Raw genomic sequence first — 19913 nt, 5'->3', positions numbered from 1 at the left:
AAATACGATAGTGGATGTTTGTGCCCTCGGGCGTTTAATATTCGCAATTCATTTGCACGGGTGTTAATTAATTTGCACGGGTTTTAATTAATTTGCACGTATTTAGAATTTATTTGCATGTACTTAGAATACTTTACATTTATGTATTTGCATGTTTATAACTTTTTATGAATATATAATTATTTATTTTATGAAAAATATGTATATAGAAGGTAATTAGAGGTACTAAACGCTATGCATATGTTTTTATATTCATTACTGCAAAGTATGTAATGTATCAATCGATAATATTAATGTTTATAATATTGAAAATAAGAGTTTATGGTTTATGAACCGCTATGAACGGTGGTAATGATACGAAAGAAGACGGTCCCGGTACTCGAACCCGAGATATGTAATATTATTAATTAGCACTATGTAATAATGTATGTTATTATGGTATGAAACACGATGGTTTCACACGCTAGACAGAATACTGTCTCAGAATTTCGACTCGGCTCTGATGCCAGACAGAGAATGAATTAATATTCAGCGCAGGTAGACGAGAAAGGAATTTGGGAGATGTGCGGTCAAGGTCAAATGACGTCACAACGTCAGGACAAAGAAGGAACCCGATTGACCAATCAGAGAACGCGTCGGTAGATTTTCAGAACCGGTTTTTTCAAGGTTAACCAGTACGCAAGAACAGGAGAAAGGTATGCAATGCCGTAGGGCAGGGGAGGGATTCAACCAGACAACAAAGGATGTCTGAGAATGCGCAGCAAGGGTCAAATCTCTGAAGCTTTGCGGTTTCCGCCGCCAATTAATATTCCGCTCAGGTTTGCCTCCAAGGCACAGGACGCTTTAGCGCAGGTTTTTTTTATCTGTACTATGAAGAAGGGAGAGCTATTAGGGACGGGGCCTACAGTTTTCACCATTTGCTTTTATCACGGGGTAACGAACCTAGGACCCTTTGATTATTGATTTAGGTAGTAAATGTATGTTACTGTGTGCTATTTAACTTAATTTTGAGTTTATTTTTTACCAAACTTTGACTTTAAGTCAAACATTTTCACAGCTTATCCTTATTTTTACAAAAATAACACTATTTGTACTATTCAAGCAACATTTTTTATTAAATTTTGGACTCGCAAAGATATTTTTACAACTTTTTAACTTATTATTTTACAACTTTATATTAATTTTTTTACCAAAATAACACTATTTGTACTAATCAGGCAACATTTTTTATTAAATTTTGCACTCACAAAGACATTTTTCAACTTTTAACTTATTATTTTACAACTTTATGTTAATTTTTTACCAAAATAACACTATTTGTACTAATCAGGCAACATTTTTTATTAAATTTTGCACTCACAAAGACATTTTTCAACTTTTAACTTATTATTTTACAACTTTATGTTAATTTTTTACCAAAATAACACTATTTGTACTATTCTGGCAACATTTTTTATTAAATTTTGCACTCACAAAGACATTTTTCAACTTTTAACTTATTATTTACAAGTTTAGGCTTATTTTTATCAAAATAACACAATTCAATCTGTTCAGGAAAGACTTTTAGTCGCATTTTCGACACACAAAGTGTGTGTTCTCAACTTCTATCTGTTTATTTCACAAGTTTAGGCTTATTATTACTCAAATAACACAATTCTATCTGTTCAGGAAAGATTTTTAGTTATATTTTCGACACACAAAGTGTGTGTTCTCAACTTTTATTTGTTTATTTTACAAGTTTAGCCTAATATTTACTCAAATGACACTATTTATATTATTCAGGCACTATTTTTATTACATTTTGGACTCTCAAAGACACACACACACACACACACACACATACACACACACACACACACACAGAGAGAGAGAGAGAGAGAGAGAGAGAGAGAGAGATTTTTTCCAAGTTTAGGTTTCTTTCCACTCAAATAACACAATTTAGATGTGTTTTGAATTATATTTTGGATGCAAAAGTATGTTTTGACAAGTTCTACCCTTTTATTTTACAAGTTTAGGATTTTTATTACTCAAATAACACAATTTAATCCAGTCAGGAAGGATTTGTTATTATATTTTGGATGCACAAAGAGATGTTTTCAACTTTTTTACTGATTTTTTGCAGGGTATGTATTAATTTGTATTTATTTTGTTTCGTATCATATATACATTTACAAATTTTTAATTTAGAGTTTAGTATTTATTTAATTTTTTTTTTCAAAAACACTAAAGAAAAAGTACTTTTAGCTAAAATGTAAGCCACAGAATATATTATTATTATTATTATTATTATTAGGGTTTACTGATTTCCACTATGCTATTTTTGGTTCTGTATTTCTATATGTATTTATTTAGGTCAGGTTACGCCTGCTACGTAGGAAAGTTTGTTTATTTTAGAGTTTGCTGAGTATTTTGTTACTTTTATACTAGGTAAAGTTTTCTAAATATATCAGGAAGGGCTCCATCCATATACTTTTGTTTTTGCTGTTTGGAGATGATGCGATCAGCATCACTCTCCATCTGCTTTTTATTTTATGTACCCAATATTATTTTGAGGCTTAGTGAATTCTAGAGCCTATTTATGCAGGAGAGAGGGCTTGAAAATTTTCATTTCAGATAACCCACAACTATTTGTCAGAGTATTTTAAAGGATATTTTATATTTATTATGTGCTACTAGAATATCAAAGCTTGCTTAATTTTTATGTCTGTAACGCTGTTATTGTATTTCTAGCTAAGCCTTACTGGATAAAGTACACGAAATGTTTATCATTTCGACTATTTACTTTTATACGAGGCCAAATTTTTAGTGTAACGAAAATTATTGTGTGTCTATAAAGACTGAAATCCCTTTACCGAGGGGTCCACAACTGGACGCTTACCAACATTGTTTTTTTTTCTTTTTTAAATATAACCATTTATCAATATATTGACAATTCACAGGACAAGACGAAGTTCACACACGACTGACTATATGAACCATAGGTCCACTTGCTAAACTTTTTTTCTATGCTAGAAGAATAATTTAGCCTTATAGCTTTTTTCAAGGTATTTTGAAGTATAACTGGTTTTTTGGGTGCATCAACACTTGGGTTATTTCCATTTGGTTTATTACACTAGGCTACAATCACTATCTGAACACTGAAATCCTCTGATTGAAACTAAAAGCTTAGGCTGTAACTAGGGATTTAGTATGTATATCGACAATTTATAGGACAACACGAACCTTACAAAGGATTGTAGGTGATGTAGGCCCACACGCCAGAGCTTTGTTAACCTGCAAGAAGCATTTACAGCTAATGCTACGAGGAAATGAGGTTGATTTTTTACTGTTTCACAAGAATGCTACCTTTTATACACCCAATATTTGCTTTTCAAGTAACTTCATGTACCAGAAGTACTTACAGGCCAACTCTAACTAGACTTCGATTTATATAAATGTAGCAAGAACTATATTTCTGAGGAAGTACGCAAAAGCAGATTACCCGATTAAAGTATCTGAAAAACATATTTTTCTATGCAAGTATATTTTTATTGACTGGATTATTTAACAGATCAAACAGGAAGACTGCAAAATCCATTAAATGTAGTTCTATAGTATATGTGGTTTCAGAGATATAAAAAGAACAAATATAAGATTTCGCTTTTTTTTGCTTCTGAGGCTAATCGCGACGCTAAGGGTAAATGGCGAGGAAATGTAACAGTCCCAAAAGTTATGGGCTGCATGTAAGTTAATACCACAGAGATATTACAGTAGGTGTAGGTTCTACCACCAGAACATTTCTATCATAATAATACTGGTTATGCTGTACTGTTAGCTAAAGATGCTGATATTTGAGAAACTTAAAAGCTTATTTGCAAAATTTTAGATAAATAATAATCTGTTAGACTGTAAACATATTTTATATCCATTCTGCACAAGATCCGATGACAAAATTTAAAACTTGTAATCGCCCAGACAGGGACTCGAACCCTGGACAGATAGGTTAAAAGCCTAACGCTATACCAACTAAGCTATCTCGGCACAAGGTATTCTTTTCTTGAAAAGTTAGTTATGTTAAGAAATATAATGAAACATTTGAGAACACTCTTGGTCTGGTTCGACAGACAAGGAGACAACATTTCCAAATTTTTACTGACTGGGTGTATTTTCCCACTATAGAGGCCTTCACTATATGTAATTCGAAACGCTAAAGTTCAGCTAGCTTCCAAAATTGAGGTAAAGATTGTGTTTGGCGAGATTAACAAGTTACAATTATATCCAGTTACGGACAAATAAAGCTAAAACTCTTAGATTTACTGTACTAGCCAAGTTTTAGTAACATTTTCTTCACTTTAGTACAAATACCAAAGAAATAGGTATATTTTATTTATAATTTGACAAAATGTACTAGTATTTAGTTCACAAAGTTAGGTAAAAAACAGTATTTTTTAAAAATATTATTACTGCCTTCAAATTTTATGTTATTTAGCCACTAACAACTGGTTTACACTGTTTGGCATCATTTAAATAGCAAAAGAAAAAAAATATTTGTTTAGTATTTTTACTACTTTATATTTATTTAAGAAAACAATTCTACAGTTTAATTTAATTTTAACAAATTGTTACTAATTTATATATCAAAGTTATGTTATTTAGAGTGTATGAAGGCGTATAAAGTTAATATTTGTACTTATCAGTTCAACTAACAATTATATTTTACACACAAAAGATAATGTTTACAGTTAAATTACTTGAATCAGAGAATAATATTTTACAGTAATTGATTCATTCAGCACTAGTCAATACTTTTATGCATCAGAAAGTTTTCTTAATTTTCTATTACGCATGCTATTTTGGGCTATTCTTAAAATGTATTTCTAGGGCAAACTGGTTTAAATTTCTGCTTATAATGCAAAGTTGACAGTTTTCGCACAATGCATTGTACATTTGTTATATTCTCTACTTACAATCCAAATATTATGCTTATTTAATGTATAACTAACTAACTCTCTAGTTTTCTTAAACCCGAATGTTCATGGCTGCAGCAACACATGCCTTTCATCTGTCCCTGTCCTGAGCAAGATCTATATACTCCTTTCCTTCCCTACCAATTTCCTTTAGGTCCATCTCTACATTATCCCTCCATCTTTGTTTTGGTCTTCCTATTGGTCTTTTACCATCAGGTTTCCCAACAAGAATCCTGTATACTCTTCTTTCCTCTCCCATTTGTACCACATGATCTACACACCTAAGTCTTCTTGATTTAATTATTCTAATAATATCTGGACATGAATACAAATTATGTACTTCTAAATTATGTAACCTTCTCCACTCATCTGTCTCCTTATCTGTTTTAGGCCCAAATATTTTCCTAAGGATTTTATTTTCAAATACTCTCAATTTATGTTCCTTTTTCAATGTAAAGGACCAGGTTTATTTACTGTATTTAACTTTCATTTTTTGTAATTAACAAAAATTAAAAGCTTATACTGTAGTTATTATATCTTTTTCTATCAGCTTATTTTGAAATTAATATTATTAGGTATAGTCTTTGATTTATAACTATATTGCTTTTTTTATCAATTTATCTAAGAGTACACGCAGACAAACACATGTGTACACACTTTTATGTAAATAGATATGCCTTTTTTCAATATTTTAGTATGAAGATTGCACTTTAGCTATTGAAGCAAGGGTAGGAAAGGTAGGATTTCTGAGAATTTGTTGCAGAATTTTGTTGTACAAGTATAGATGAGAACTGAGCTGGGAGACTGTTTTGAACCTTTTCATGAGAGTTTGCATGTGAACTGTATGCAAATTGAGCACTATTGACTGTGCATGCTTCTAAGTTTTGCTTGCTGTTATTTCACATCAACTCTGTGAGACTGTAGACAGTTTTCCCATTTCAAGTAGTTTTTATTGATTGTATTTGTATATGTTTTGGGGACTTAGCAGTTTTATGTTATGAGGCAGTTTGTTGTAGAATATTTTTACCGGATTGTTTTGAGATATTGAGTGTCTGCTGTTTTACTTGTAATTATTTTCCTTCTTGTGTTGTGTATTTGACTATATTTTGTCCAAGTTTGTAGTATTTAGAATAATTGTTATTGACTTGTAGATGTAGGGAGTAATAATCCTTTGCAAGATGCCCTATACTCTAGTCTGAACATTATTCTTAGTGTTCACTTTTGAAGCCTTTGTATTCTGGTAGTATTATTAATGTAGAGGTAAATTAAACTGAAATGTAGGCATTTTTCTGATAAATTATACTCACTTAGTTGTTTCAGCAGGTAGAAGTTGCATGATGGTTTACTGCTGATGATGTTAATTTGCTCTTCTTATGTACTACGTATGATGTAGCTTACTTCAGTAATTGGAATTTTCTACTGAAAAAATGATTGCTTGTCTATTTTATTCCTATGTTGTTGAGTTTGTCCATAAGCAAGCCATGTTTTTACTCTATCCTATGCCTTGGAAGAATCTAGATATATTGTGTTTGCAGTTTTATGTTTCTCTAAGGTTTCAGCTATGTAGTTTATAAACTGTGCTATGGGTGTGACTATTGATTTCTCTCTCTGGATGCCATGTTGGTTTCTGTGTATTCCTCTTGCTGCTTGAATTTGACTTAGGTTGTTTGCTTTTTTCCTTAGATCTTTATTTGTTTATTTGTTCAGTATTTTTTATTTTTTGAATTTTAATTATTTTAATTTTACATTAACTAACATATTTTACTTTAACAACAAAATAATTTACTCAAGTAAAAAAAAACTTCTACTAACAAAAATGTACTATTATAACTTTTAATTTTAGAAAATTGTATTTTTAAAACTTTAACTTTGAAAAATTGATGTTTAATTACTTTAATTTTACATTAACTAACAAATTTTACATTAACAACAAAATAATTTGCCCTAGTATAAAAACTTCTACTAACAAAAATATACTATTAAAACTTTTGATTTTAGAAAATTGTATTTTGAAAATTTCACCTTTGAAAAATTGAATTTTAACACACTTTGACTTTAACAATGTACTTTGAATTTTTATGTAAAAGAATATTAAAAAAATAAAAAATACTGAACAAATAAACAAATAAAGATCTAAGGAAAAAAGCAAACAACCTAAGTCAAATTCAAGCAGCAAGAGGAATACACAGAAACCAACATGGCATCCAGAGAGAGAAATCAATAGTCACACCCATAGCACAGTTTATAAACTACATAGCTGAAACCTTAGAGAAACATAAAACTGCAAACACAATATATCTAGATTCTTCCAAGGCATAGGATAGAGTAAAAACATGGCTTGCTTATGGACAAACTCAACAACATAGGAATAAAATAGACAAGCAATCATTTTTTCAGTAGAAAATTCCAATTACTGAAGTAAGCTACATCATACGTAGTACATAAGAAGAGCAAATTAACATCATCAGCAGTAAACCATCATGCAACTTCTACCTGCTGAAACAACTAAGTGAGTATAATTTATCAGAAAAATGCCTACATTTCAGTTTAATTTACCTCTACATTAATAATACTACCAGAATACAAAGGCTTCAAAAGTGAACACTAAGAATAATGTTCAGACTAGAGTATAGGGCATCTTGCAAAGGATTATTACTCCCTACATCTACAAGTCAATAACAATTATTCTAAATACTACAAACTTGGACAAAATATAGTCAAATACACAACACAAGAAGGAAAATAATTACAAGTAAAACAGCAGACACTCAATATCTCAAAACAATCCGGTAAAAATATTCTACAACAAACTGCCTCATAACATAAAACTGCTAAGTCCCCAAAACATATACAAATACAATCAATAAAAACTACTTGAAATGGGAAAACTGTCTACAGTCTCACAGAGTTGATGTGAAATAACAGCAAGCAAAACTTAGAAGCATGCACAGTCAATAGTGCTCAATTTGCATACAGTTCACATGCAAACTCTCATGAAAAGGTTCAAAACAGTCTCCCAGCTCAGTTCTCATCTATACTTGTACAACAAAATTCTGCAACAAATTCTCAGAAATCCTACCTTTCCTACCCTTGCTTCAATAGCTAAAGTGCAATCTTCATACTAAAATATTGAAAAAAGGCATATCTATTTACATAAAAGTGTGTACACATGTGTTTGTCTGCGTGTACTCTTAGATAAATTGATAAAAAAAGCAATATAGTTATAAATCAAAGACTATACCTAATAATATTAATTTCAAAATAAGCTGATAGAAAAAGATATAATAACTACAGTATAAGCTTTTAATTTTTGTTAATTACAAAAAATGAAAGTTAAATACAGTAAATAAACCTGGTCCTTTACATTGAAAAAGGAACATAAATTGAGAGTATTTGAAAATAAAATCCTTAGGAAAATATTTGGGCCTAAAACAGATAAGGAGACAGATGAGTGGAGAAGGTTACATAATTTAGAAGTACATAATTTGTATTCATGTCCAGATATTATTAGAATAATTAAATCAAGAAGACTTAGGTGTGTAGATCATGTGGTACAAATGGGAGAGGAAAGAAGAGTATACAGGATTCTTGTTGGGAAACCTGATGGTAAAAGACCAATAGGAAGACCAAAACAAAGATGGAGGGATAATGTAGAGATGGACCTAAAGGAAATTGGTAGGGAAGGAAAGGAGTATATAGATCTTGCTCAGGACAGGGACAGATGAAAGGCATGTGTTGCTGCAGCCATGAACATTCGGGTTTAAGAAAACTAGAGAGTTAGTTAGTTATACATTAAATAAGCATAATATTTGGATTGTAAGTAGAGAATATAACAAATGTACAATGCATTGTGCGAAAACTGTCAACTTTGCATTATAAGCAGAAATTTAAACCAGTTTGCCCTAGAAATACATTTTAAGAATAGCCCAAAATAGCATGCGTAATAGAAAATTAAGAAAACTTTCTGATGCATAAAAGTATTGACTAGTGCTGAATGAATCAATTACTGTAAAATATTATTCTCTGATTCAAGTAATTTAACTGTAAACATTATCTTTTGTGTGTAAAATATAATTGTTAGTTGAACTGATAAGTACAAATATTAACTTTATACGCCTTCATACACTCTAAATAACATAACTTTGATATATAAATTAGTAACAATTTGTTAAAATTAAATTAAACTGTAGAATTGTTTTCTTAAATAAATATAAAGTAGTAAAAATACTAAACAAATATTTTTTTTCTTTTGCTATTTAAATGATGCCAAACAGTGTAAACCAGTTGTTAGTGGCTAAATAACATAAAATTTGAAGGCAGTAATAATATTTTTAAAAAATACTGTTTTTTACCTAACTTTGTGAACTAAATACTAGTACATTTTGTCAAATTATAAATAAAATATACCTATTTCTTTGGTATTTGTACTAAAGTGAAGAAAATGTTACTAAAACTTGGCTAGTACAGTAAATCTAAGAGTTTTAGCTTTATTTGTCCGTAACTGGATATAATTGTAACTTGTTAATCTCGCCAAACACAATCTTTACCTCAATTTTGGAAGCTAGCTGAACTTTAGCGTTTCGAATTACATATAGTGAAGGCCTCTATAGTGGGAAAATACACCCAGTCAGTAAAAATTTGGAAATGTTGTCTCCTTGTCTGTCGAACCAGACCAAGAGTGTTCTCAAATGTTTCATTATATTTCTTAACATAACTAACTTTTCAAGAAAAGAATACCTTGTGCCGAGATAGCTTAGTTGGTATAGCGTTAGGCTTTTAACCTATCTGTCCAGGGTTCGAGTCCCTGTCTGGGCGATTACAAGTTTTAAATTTTGTCATCGGATCTTGTGCAGAATGGATATAAAATATGTTTACAGTCTAACAGATTATTATTTATCTAAAATTTTGCAAATAAGCTTTTAAGTTTCTCAAATATCAGCATCTTTAGCTAACAGTACAGCATAACCAGTATTATTATGATAGAAATGTTCTGGTGGTAGAACCTACACCTACTGTAATATCTCTGTGGTATTAACTTACATGCAGCCCATAACTTTTGGGACTGTTACATTTCCTCGCCATTTACCCTTAGCGTCGCGATTAGCCTCAGAAGCAAAAAAAAGCGAAATCTTATATTTGTTCTTTTTATATCTCTGAAACCACATATACTATAGAACTACATTTAATGGATTTTGCAGTCTTCCTGTTTGATCTGTTAAATAATCCAGTCAATAAAAATATACTTGCATAGAAAAATATGTTTTTCAGATACTTTAATCGGGTAATCTGCTTTTGCGTACTTCCTCAGAAATATAGTTCTTGCTACATTTATATAAATCGAAGTCTAGTTAGAGTTGGCCTGTAAGTACTTCTGGTACATGAAGTTACTTGAAAAGCAAATATTGGGTGTATAAAAGGTAGCATTCTTGTGAAACAGTAAAAAATCAACCTCATTTCCTCGTAGCATTAGCTGTAAATGCTTCTTGCAGGTTAACAAAGCTCTGGCGTGTGGGCCTACATCACCTACAATCCTTTGTAAGGTTCGTGTTGTCCTATAAATTGTCGATATACATACTAAATCCCTAGTTACAGCCTAAGCTTTTAGTTTCAATCAGAGGATTTCAGTGTTCAGATAGTGATTGTAGCCTAGTGTAATAAACCAAATGGAAATAACCCAAGTGTTGATGCACCCAAAAAACCAGTTATACTTCAAAATACCTTGAAAAAAGCTATAAGGCTAAATTATTCTTCTAGCATAGAAAAAAAGTTTAGCAAGTGGACCTATGGTTCATATAGTCAGTCGTGTGTGAACTTCGTCTTGTCCTGTGAATTGTCAATATATTGATAAATGGTTATATTTAAAAAAGAAAAAAAAACAATGTTGGTAAGCGTCCAGTTGTGGACCCCTCGGTAAAGGGATTTCAGTCTTTATAGACACACAATAATTTTCGTTACACTAAAAATTTGGCCTCGTATAAAAGTAAATAGTCGAAATGATAAACATTTCGTGTACTTTATCCAGTAAGGCTTAGCTAGAAATACAATAACAGCGTTACAGACATAAAAATTAAGCAAGCTTTGATATTCTAGTAGCACATAATAAATATAAAATATCCTTTAAAATACTCTGACAAATAGTTGTGGGTTATCTGAAATGAAAATTTTCAAGCCCTCTCTCCTGCATAAATAGGCTCTAGAATTCACTAAGCCTCAAAATAATATTGGGTACATAAAATAAAAAGCAGATGGAGAGTGATGCTGATCGCATCATCTCCAAACAGCAAAAACAAAAGTATATGGATGGAGCCCTTCCTGATATATTTAGAAAACTTTACCTAGTATAAAAGTAACAAAATACTCAGCAAACTCTAAAATAAACAAACTTTCCTACGTAGCAGGCGTAACCTGACCTAAATAAATACATATAGAAATACAGAACCAAAAATAGCATAGTGGAAATCAGTAAACCCTAATAATAATAATAATAATAATAATATATTCTGTGGCTTACATTTTAGCTAAAAGTACTTTTTCTTTAGTGTTTTTGAAAAAAAAAATTAAATAAATACTAAACTCTAAATTAAAAATTTGTAAATGTATATATGATACGAAACAAAATAAATACAAATTAATACATACCCTGCAAAAAATCAGTAAAAAAGTTGAAAACATCTCTTTGTGCATCCAAAATATAATAACAAATCCTTCCTGACTGGATTAAATTGTGTTATTTGAGTAATAAAAATCCTAAACTTGTAAAATAAAAGGGTAGAACTTGTCAAAACATACTTTTGCATCCAAAATATAATTCAAAACACATCTAAATTGTGTTATTTGAGTGGAAAGAAACCTAAACTTGGAAAAAATCTCTCTCTCTCTCTCTCTCTCTCTCTCTCTCTCTGTGTGTGTGTGTGTGTGTGTATGTGTGTGTGTGTGTGTGTGTGTGTCTTTGAGAGTCCAAAATGTAATAAAAATAGTGCCTGAATAATATAAATAGTGTCATTTGAGTAAATATTAGGCTAAACTTGTAAAATAAACAAATAAAAGTTGAGAACACACACTTTGTGTGTCGAAAATATAACTAAAAATCTTTCCTGAACAGATAGAATTGTGTTATTTGAGTAATAATAAGCCTAAACTTGTGAAATAAACAGATAGAAGTTGAGAACACACACTTTGTGTGTCGAAAATGCGACTAAAAGTCTTTCCTGAACAGATTGAATTGTGTTATTTTGATAAAAATAAGCCTAAACTTGTAAATAATAAGTTAAAAGTTGAAAAATGTCTTTGTGAGTGCAAAATTTAATAAAAAATGTTGCCAGAATAGTACAAATAGTGTTATTTTGGTAAAAAATTAACATAAAGTTGTAAAATAATAAGTTAAAAGTTGAAAAATGTCTTTGTGAGTGCAAAATTTAATAAAAAATGTTGCCTGATTAGTACAAATAGTGTTATTTTGGTAAAAAATTAACATAAAGTTGTAAAATAATAAGTTAAAAGTTGAAAAATGTCTTTGTGAGTGCAAAATTTAATAAAAAATGTTGCCTGATTAGTACAAATAGTGTTATTTTGGTAAAAAAATTAATATAAAGTTGTAAAATAATAAGTTAAAAAGTTGTAAAAATATCTTTGCGAGTCCAAAATTTAATAAAAAATGTTGCTTGAATAGTACAAATAGTGTTATTTTTGTAAAAATAAGGATAAGCTGTGAAAATGTTTGACTTAAAGTCAAAGTTTGGTAAAAAATAAACTCAAAATTAAGTTAAATAGCACACAGTAACATACATTTACTACCTAAATCAATAATCAAAGGGTCCTAGGTTCGTTACCCCGTGATAAAAGCAAATGGTGAAAACTGTAGGCCCCGTCCCTAATAGCTCTCCCTTCTTCATAGTACAGATAAAAAAAACCTGCGCTAAAGCGTCCTGTGCCTTGGAGGCAAACCTGAGCGGAATATTAATTGGCGGCGGAAACCGCATAGCTTCAGAGATTTGACCCTTGCTGCGCATTCTCAGACATCCTTTGTTGTCTGGTTGAATCCCTCCCCTGCCCTACGGCATTGTATACCTTTCTCCTGTTCTTGCGTACTGGTTAACCTTGAAAAAACCGGTTCTGAAAATCTACCGACGCGTTCTCTGATTGGTCAATCGGGTTCCTTCTTTGTCCTGACGTTGTGACGTCATTTGACCTTGACCGCACATCTCCCAAATTCCTTTCTCGTCTACCTGCGCTGAATATTAATTCATTCTCTGTCTGGCATCAGAGCCGAGTCGAAATTCTGAGACAGTATTCTGTCTAGCGTGTGAAACCATCGTGTTTCATACCATAATAACATACATTATTACATAGTGCTAATTAATAATATTACATATCTCGGGTTCGAGTACCGGGACCGTCTTCTTTCGTATCATTACCACCGTTCATAGCGGTTCATAAACCATAAACTCTTATTTTCAATATTATAAACATTAATATTATCGATTGATACATTACATACTTTGCAGTAATGAATATAAAAACATATGCATAGCGTTTAGTACCTCTAATTACCTTCTATATACATATTTTTCATAAAATAAATAATTATATATTCATAAAAAGTTATAAACATGCAAATACATAAATGTAAAGTATTCTAAGTACATGCAAATAAATTCTAAATACGTGCAAATTAATTAAAACCCGTGTGCAAATTAATTAACACCCGTGCAAATGAATTGCGAATATTAAACGCCCGAGGGCACAAACATCCACTATCGTATTTCTATACTACTCGATATTTTCACGTGAAATGTTTTCACATCAGAAACCACTGCCTCGGGAGGGATGGGGGAGAGGTATTAGGACTAGCTTTTGAGAGGCTATTATCTTTCCTGCATGTTTAATACGTACATATCTATCCATTTATAGAAAAAATCTTTACATGGAGTTTCTTCTCTCCTCTAATATATTTTGAGTATATTGCGGATCTTATGCTTGTAGGTTAGGTTAGCGATTACACAGTAATGTCAACTATTCCGAACGCCAATTCGTCCTCTCCCGAGGCAATTAGTAGGACTTCCTGAGTTGGGAAGACATTTCACTGAAATACCCAACTGGTAAAGACCAGTTTCTGAGATGACGCTGTCTTCATTGAAATTTCCATAATTCCTGAGTTGGGAAATCCTTTTGAATCTGCAATAAATACCCTCAAACCTCCGATCCAAATCCGGACCTTCAGGTCACGGAATTCATCAACGGTTTCAGTTGACGGAATTCATTTCAAACAAGAAATCATAAGATATGGAGACTTGATTTTTTCAAAGTTAGTGCTTTAGTTCGTATATGTCTCTGGAGTTGCCAATATTCAGAATAATTTTAGAACTTTATCGTAATTCTTACTCCAGGCGAAGACCGGTGGCTATGCACTCTTCTTCTTCAGCAAGGTTACCGAGTGGAGTACTCGGCCGCAAGTGATGCGTTCACTCACTGCCCCGAAGGCTTCAATGAGTTCTACAACCAACGCAGAAGGTGGGTTCCTTCCACCATGGCCAACATCATGGACCTTCTAATGGACTTCAAGAGCATCACTAAAGTCAACGATAACATCTCGTCGCTCTACATATGCTACCAGGTATTTTATTAACAATAAAAATATTGAAGATTAGGCACACGCAGGAGATGTACTACGTAGAAATTCTCAGCGAAAAGTGCAGGCTCGACCAGGACACGAACCCGGGTTTCTGGCATACCGTGCAATTGCTCTAACCACTGAGCTACCGAGCCGACCTGGCCTCACCTGAATTTCGCTGTCGCTGTTTTACCTGCGTGGAACAGTTTCTGCCAGTGCTACCGCAACGGGATCTGTTGCCTTTGAATCACAGTAGACTTCTCTACGCTGGGAGGAACCAGGTAACGTCGAAGTCTTTTCTGTTTAAAAGGCAACAGATCCCGTTGCGGTACCAGCACTACGTCATCGGGGAGGATCTCTGAAACTATACAAGTTATAAATTTGAAATTTGGTTAACTGAAGTATTTTTAAAATATGAATTATATTCTTCATACTTTTCTCGATTGAGTCTTTGTTTGGACTTCCAGTGAAACATCGAAACAATTCTATACGAGTATGTATGGAATACTCATAATCTACTTCAAATGTAAATACAAAACTTGGAATACTGAAGGGTTAACTTAATACTAAAAAAATGCAATAAAATTCCACGATCAGAGTCATCGTCTGTCTGCGGGAGTTAAGCTATATTAAGTCGAAATCACGTATCGATTATCGATGTCTCATAAATTAGAGAATATGAGAGACATATGAAGTACATATTTTATTCGACAGAATATTATTTGTGATTGCTCCGACAATCAAATAATTCTATACCTGTTTGCAGTTGCACATAGGTGACGTAAAGTAATAATAAATCACAAAATTTCGTATTGAGATGGAATCATGTGTTTTCAGCTGTCCACGAACGGTTCCATGATTTGATCATTTTTGTCATGAAACTATTAATGTTTCTTATTTTATTTGTAGATCGTTCTTATGGCTGGCACAATCCTGGGACCAGGGACTATCTTCCTCATGTTGGTTGGAGCAATGAACGCCGCATTCAAGATTGACAACTGGATCAGCTTCATGTATAATCTTATTCCAATAGTATTGTTCATGCTTGTATGCTACTTTTGCAAATCAAAGATACAGGTATTTTATCCTATTCCATTCTATACGAAATACAATTTAAAATTAAATTTATATTTTATATAAGTTTCTCATTAATAAACAAACGTTTTATAAATAACTTTATAATGCCAAGGAATTATAAGTAACAGATAGTGTATATAGCATATATACACTTAGAGTAAAGCATGTACTTATGTTCAAATTAGATATGGCCTCAAAAGCCTGAAAACGGGGGGATTTTCCACCACCAACAATCCTATTCTAAACAATCGCCCCCCCCAAAAAATCCGGGTGTGGTAGAGTTATTGTTATAACTACTAAGATAAGCAAATAGTTTTGACTTCAAATATACTTTTCTAAGAATAATATTTCTCTCCTCCTCTTTATGTCTCTTCCAAGAGCCCATTAACAGATCTACACTAATAACAATGCACAATAAAGTAAAACAAGAAAGCAAGATTAAGTATTAAGTTAAAGTCTTAAATCTAATTGACTTCTGTTAACCATTCCAACTATTTTGCAACCGTTTACTTTTAAACAGTGATTATAGAATTAGTTGCTACTTTATAAATATCTGATATAAATATACATAAAAGAAACAAGCTAATTCCTTTATATATATTTATTTAACTGTTTAGCAGGTTGGATTGATTTAAATCACTCTAAATAAATAATTTATAAAATAATGTACATAAGGATTTTGTAGATATCCAAAACACTCTCGTAATAATTTAATGGTGATTATTAGGTTGTAAGGTAGGAAAATAAAGGAAATAAAATACATTTACTGATGGTGAGAAGCTCTTACGAAAGGAAATGTAAACATAGGAATTCTTTTTATTTAAAATTCAATAATTTTATGGGTAAAAATAGCAAACATTTTGTGTAGAATAATATACAAAATACAAATCATATTAAACCATAAATAATGTCAATATCTTTAAACTGTAAATAAACACGGCAGCTGATATTTTTCGAACTATCATTAAAAAAATCTTAAAAATTCAGGTAGAAATACTATAAAAATATTTAAGGGCATGCTATACAGTCTTCATGGACTCTTGACAAGATCTTCCGTCCGGTGCAGTGTGCCAACTTAGCTCTCTTGGAGCCAGATATGGCTCTTTCGTACACTCGTTCGGCTGTGAACTGGGACGCAAACCCCCGTGCCCCACTATGATGCCATCACTGGTCCCGGCCCACATAGACCAACTTTCGTCATAATTATACATTTTGCACGTGACGTGATATTGTTATATTAGCTGCGTCGCCCCACTCCCTCTTATCTCCCCAGCTACTTCTTTATATCGCCGTGTTTGACGTGAAATTGACATAATATTGTTATCAGGGAATTCTTTATTTTCGATTTCATACGACCATCGGTGGATTATTGAGATGGGCGATGCCGCCGGATCTAGATGTTGAAAACTAATAATAAATTGTCATCAATTTAGAGTTAACGATAATAGCAGTGCCCCCGGGCCCCACCCCTTTGACAACAAACATTACCCTAGGATTACCCCGATGGCGCAGTTGTAGCGTCCTCGCCTTGTAATCAAGGGGTCCCGGGTTCGATACCCGGTGGAGGCACATAGTGGTTCGGATCCCACTTTAAACTGTAGGTTCAGTCCCGATTAGCCTTACTGTGCATAAAGTGGACTTAAAACAACAAATCAATCAATCAAACCATAGGATGCACTTTATCCATCCTTCGTAAATCAGCTCCATGAATTTCAGTTTTAACTCTATTTAAGGTGAAATTTCGTTCTTTTAAGAGCATCAGCTTTGGCAACACTGCCAGGAGGCAAGGAGAAAAGCATTGATCATATGGGAGTATGACTTGCTTCGTTCTCTTAGGAATGTAAAACTTCCGATGGAATAGATAAAGATATCAACGGGAAGAGGGCAGTTTGAAGATGCATTTCACCAGCGGAAAAGTCGAAACTTCCATTTGATTAGCCGTAACTTGATGTTGAAATTGATTCCCAATAAGAAATACATGGGATTCCGAAAATTCTTATTCATCATATTTTTCAAACATCTTGTCCAGCTTAATAATCAACATAAAAAAAACCGCTTCTACTTGTAACATGGAGAGAAATTTATACTCTTCGATACACCCAGGGTTTTTTTTTAGTAGCAATGCCCATTTCGGGCGATATTTAAATAAATTCACCATTGGTGCATAACTGTATCTCTTCCCCTTAAGTTAATATTTTAAGTTACAATTATAGAGTACATCCAGAATGTTTTAGTTTCACTGGAAGAAAAGTTACGGAAATTATTATTAGTTTAATTAACAATCTCATTTCCATAGCAGTTATAGTATCAGAAACAGAAAAATGTATGTTTACGTATTGTTTATTTGCTTTAATCAAACTGTTTAAATATTTTACAGTGCCATTTACTAGAAAAAGCCTTTCTATAATAAATATATATCTATGTGCATGGTACCAAAAACCATGCAAACAATTTTAAACATGTTTCTTTTTTAAAAAATATATAAAAATTCAGTTTAAATAAAAAATCAACATTTTTTAAAAAAAATAAATTCATGATTTTTATGCACCCTGCTGTTTAGTTATTTATTTTTGTATTTAATAATATACTAAATATGTACATCATAAAGTAATTCACACACCTTCATTGTATCATATATACAATGGCAGAATTATCTTTCCTTTTTGATACAGCAATAAAAAGGGCAGTATAGATCCTAGTCCAAATTTTATTTTACCGTAACACAGAAAAATGTGTGCCATTTAGTCATCACTCTGTTTTGAAGATTATATCGTACAAACGTTTGCCTGCAAAAGGTATACACTCCTGAAGCCTGCACTGCTCGCTCAGTCATTGTCGTTGTTATTGCTGCGATCGCGTTACAAATGGCATCCTTCAATTCCGCAATTGTCTTCGGCATATACAGAATTAAAGACTTCAGCCTTCAGGTATCCCAAAGAAAAAAACACAAAGTAGTAGGTCTGGTGACCGAGCCGGCCATAAGATGTCACCATGTAATGAGGTGAGCATAATCACAGAGTCACCACTATTGAAATAGGTTTCCAGCACAAACGAACGATGTTCACCAGTCCACGCTATGATGGCAACTAGAATGGCATGTCCTGTGCTGCTAGGATGTACGACTCTAGCGCCCACTGACAATACAGCGCGCACGGTGGCCAAGTCAAATTGGGGAGATCATTCTACCAGACCCTGTATATGTGTTTGTGTGTTAAGATCTTTGTCCCCAACCAGAATACAATGATTTCGCACCCTGTTCATAATTGAGACTTGTTTTTCTTACTTGCAGCTGGCTTTAGCACAGATCATAAGCACAGCGTACGGCCTCCTCATGATGGCAGTGTTGGTTGGAATAGCGATGCAGATGTCCTACGACGGTCCTCTGGCCCCCTCCAGCCTCTTCCTGTTTGCGGTGGCCGGGAGCTTCATCGTGACGGCAATGCTCCATCCTCTGGAGTTCCACTGCTTGCCTCATGGTATCATGTACTACATCACTGTCCCCAGCATGTACCTCCTGCTTATCATCTACTCTCTCTTCAATCTGAACGTCGTCTCCTGGGGCACTAGGGAAGTAGCCACGAAGCAGAAGACAAAAGAGGTGAGTCTATCTCGCAAGTTTTCCTAATCTCAGTGGCGTGTAAGGGGTGGACCTTTAACAGGGTGCTAACCCCCCCCCCCCCGACAATCTTGGCCTCAAAAATCCCCAACCAAAGTTTCCGGGGGGCGGAGTTTTTGTTATAACACAGAAAACATAAATACGCTACAATCAAAATTAAGTAGTGTTTGCTATGCCCTTCGAGAAATGGTAGACATCTCAAGCACCCAAACTGTAAAGTGCCTTTATATGGCAAACTTTGATGCTTTACTAAGATACGGGATTATGGTTTGGGGTAACAAGGGCCACTCCAATGTCCTTTTTATGCTTCAAAAAACAGCTATAAGAATCATAGCTGGAGTAAAGAAAACTTATTCATGTAGAACTCTTTTCCGTAAACTTAATGTGTTAACTCTCCCCTGCATAGTATACATTTATGAATGCTTAATTTATGTTAAGCAAAATATTTCCAACTTTGCCACAAATGAGGAAATACATGGCCTAAACACAAGAAATAAAGACAAAACTTCACATAAAACACTGCCACCTTAACTTATGTAAGAAAGGTCCCTTAAACTCTTCCATAGATCTCTACAATAAACTACCACAAGATGTGAGGAAGGAACCAAAATTGATGATATTCAAGTACAAGATAAAATCAATGCTTCTGAAAAATGTTTTTTAT

The 19913-nt window shown here is 32.9% G+C and overlaps 1 protein-coding gene across 1 annotated transcript in view; it reads left to right on the top strand.

Moving 5' to 3' along the window:
- LOC146003227 (chitin synthase chs-2-like) overlaps nucleotides 1-19913 on the top strand; it is a 133723-nt gene that overhangs the window by 84187 nt on the left and 29623 nt on the right. The window contains exons 13-15 of the mRNA XM_083141395.1: nucleotides 14333-14559; nucleotides 15466-15633; nucleotides 18923-19231. Coding sequence (XP_082997521.1) covers nucleotides 14333-14559; nucleotides 15466-15633; nucleotides 18923-19231 — 704 coding nt within the window. The remainder of the gene's footprint in view (nucleotides 1-14332; nucleotides 14560-15465; nucleotides 15634-18922; nucleotides 19232-19913) is intronic.

The sequence above is a fragment of the Lepisma saccharinum genome, chromosome 20, assembly GCF_977018435.1.
Source record: "Lepisma saccharinum chromosome 20, izLepSacc3.1, whole genome shotgun sequence".
Lineage (NCBI taxonomy): Eukaryota > Metazoa > Arthropoda > Insecta > Zygentoma > Lepismatidae > Lepisma > Lepisma saccharinum.
This window is presented reverse-complemented; position numbering and strand designations above follow the sequence as displayed.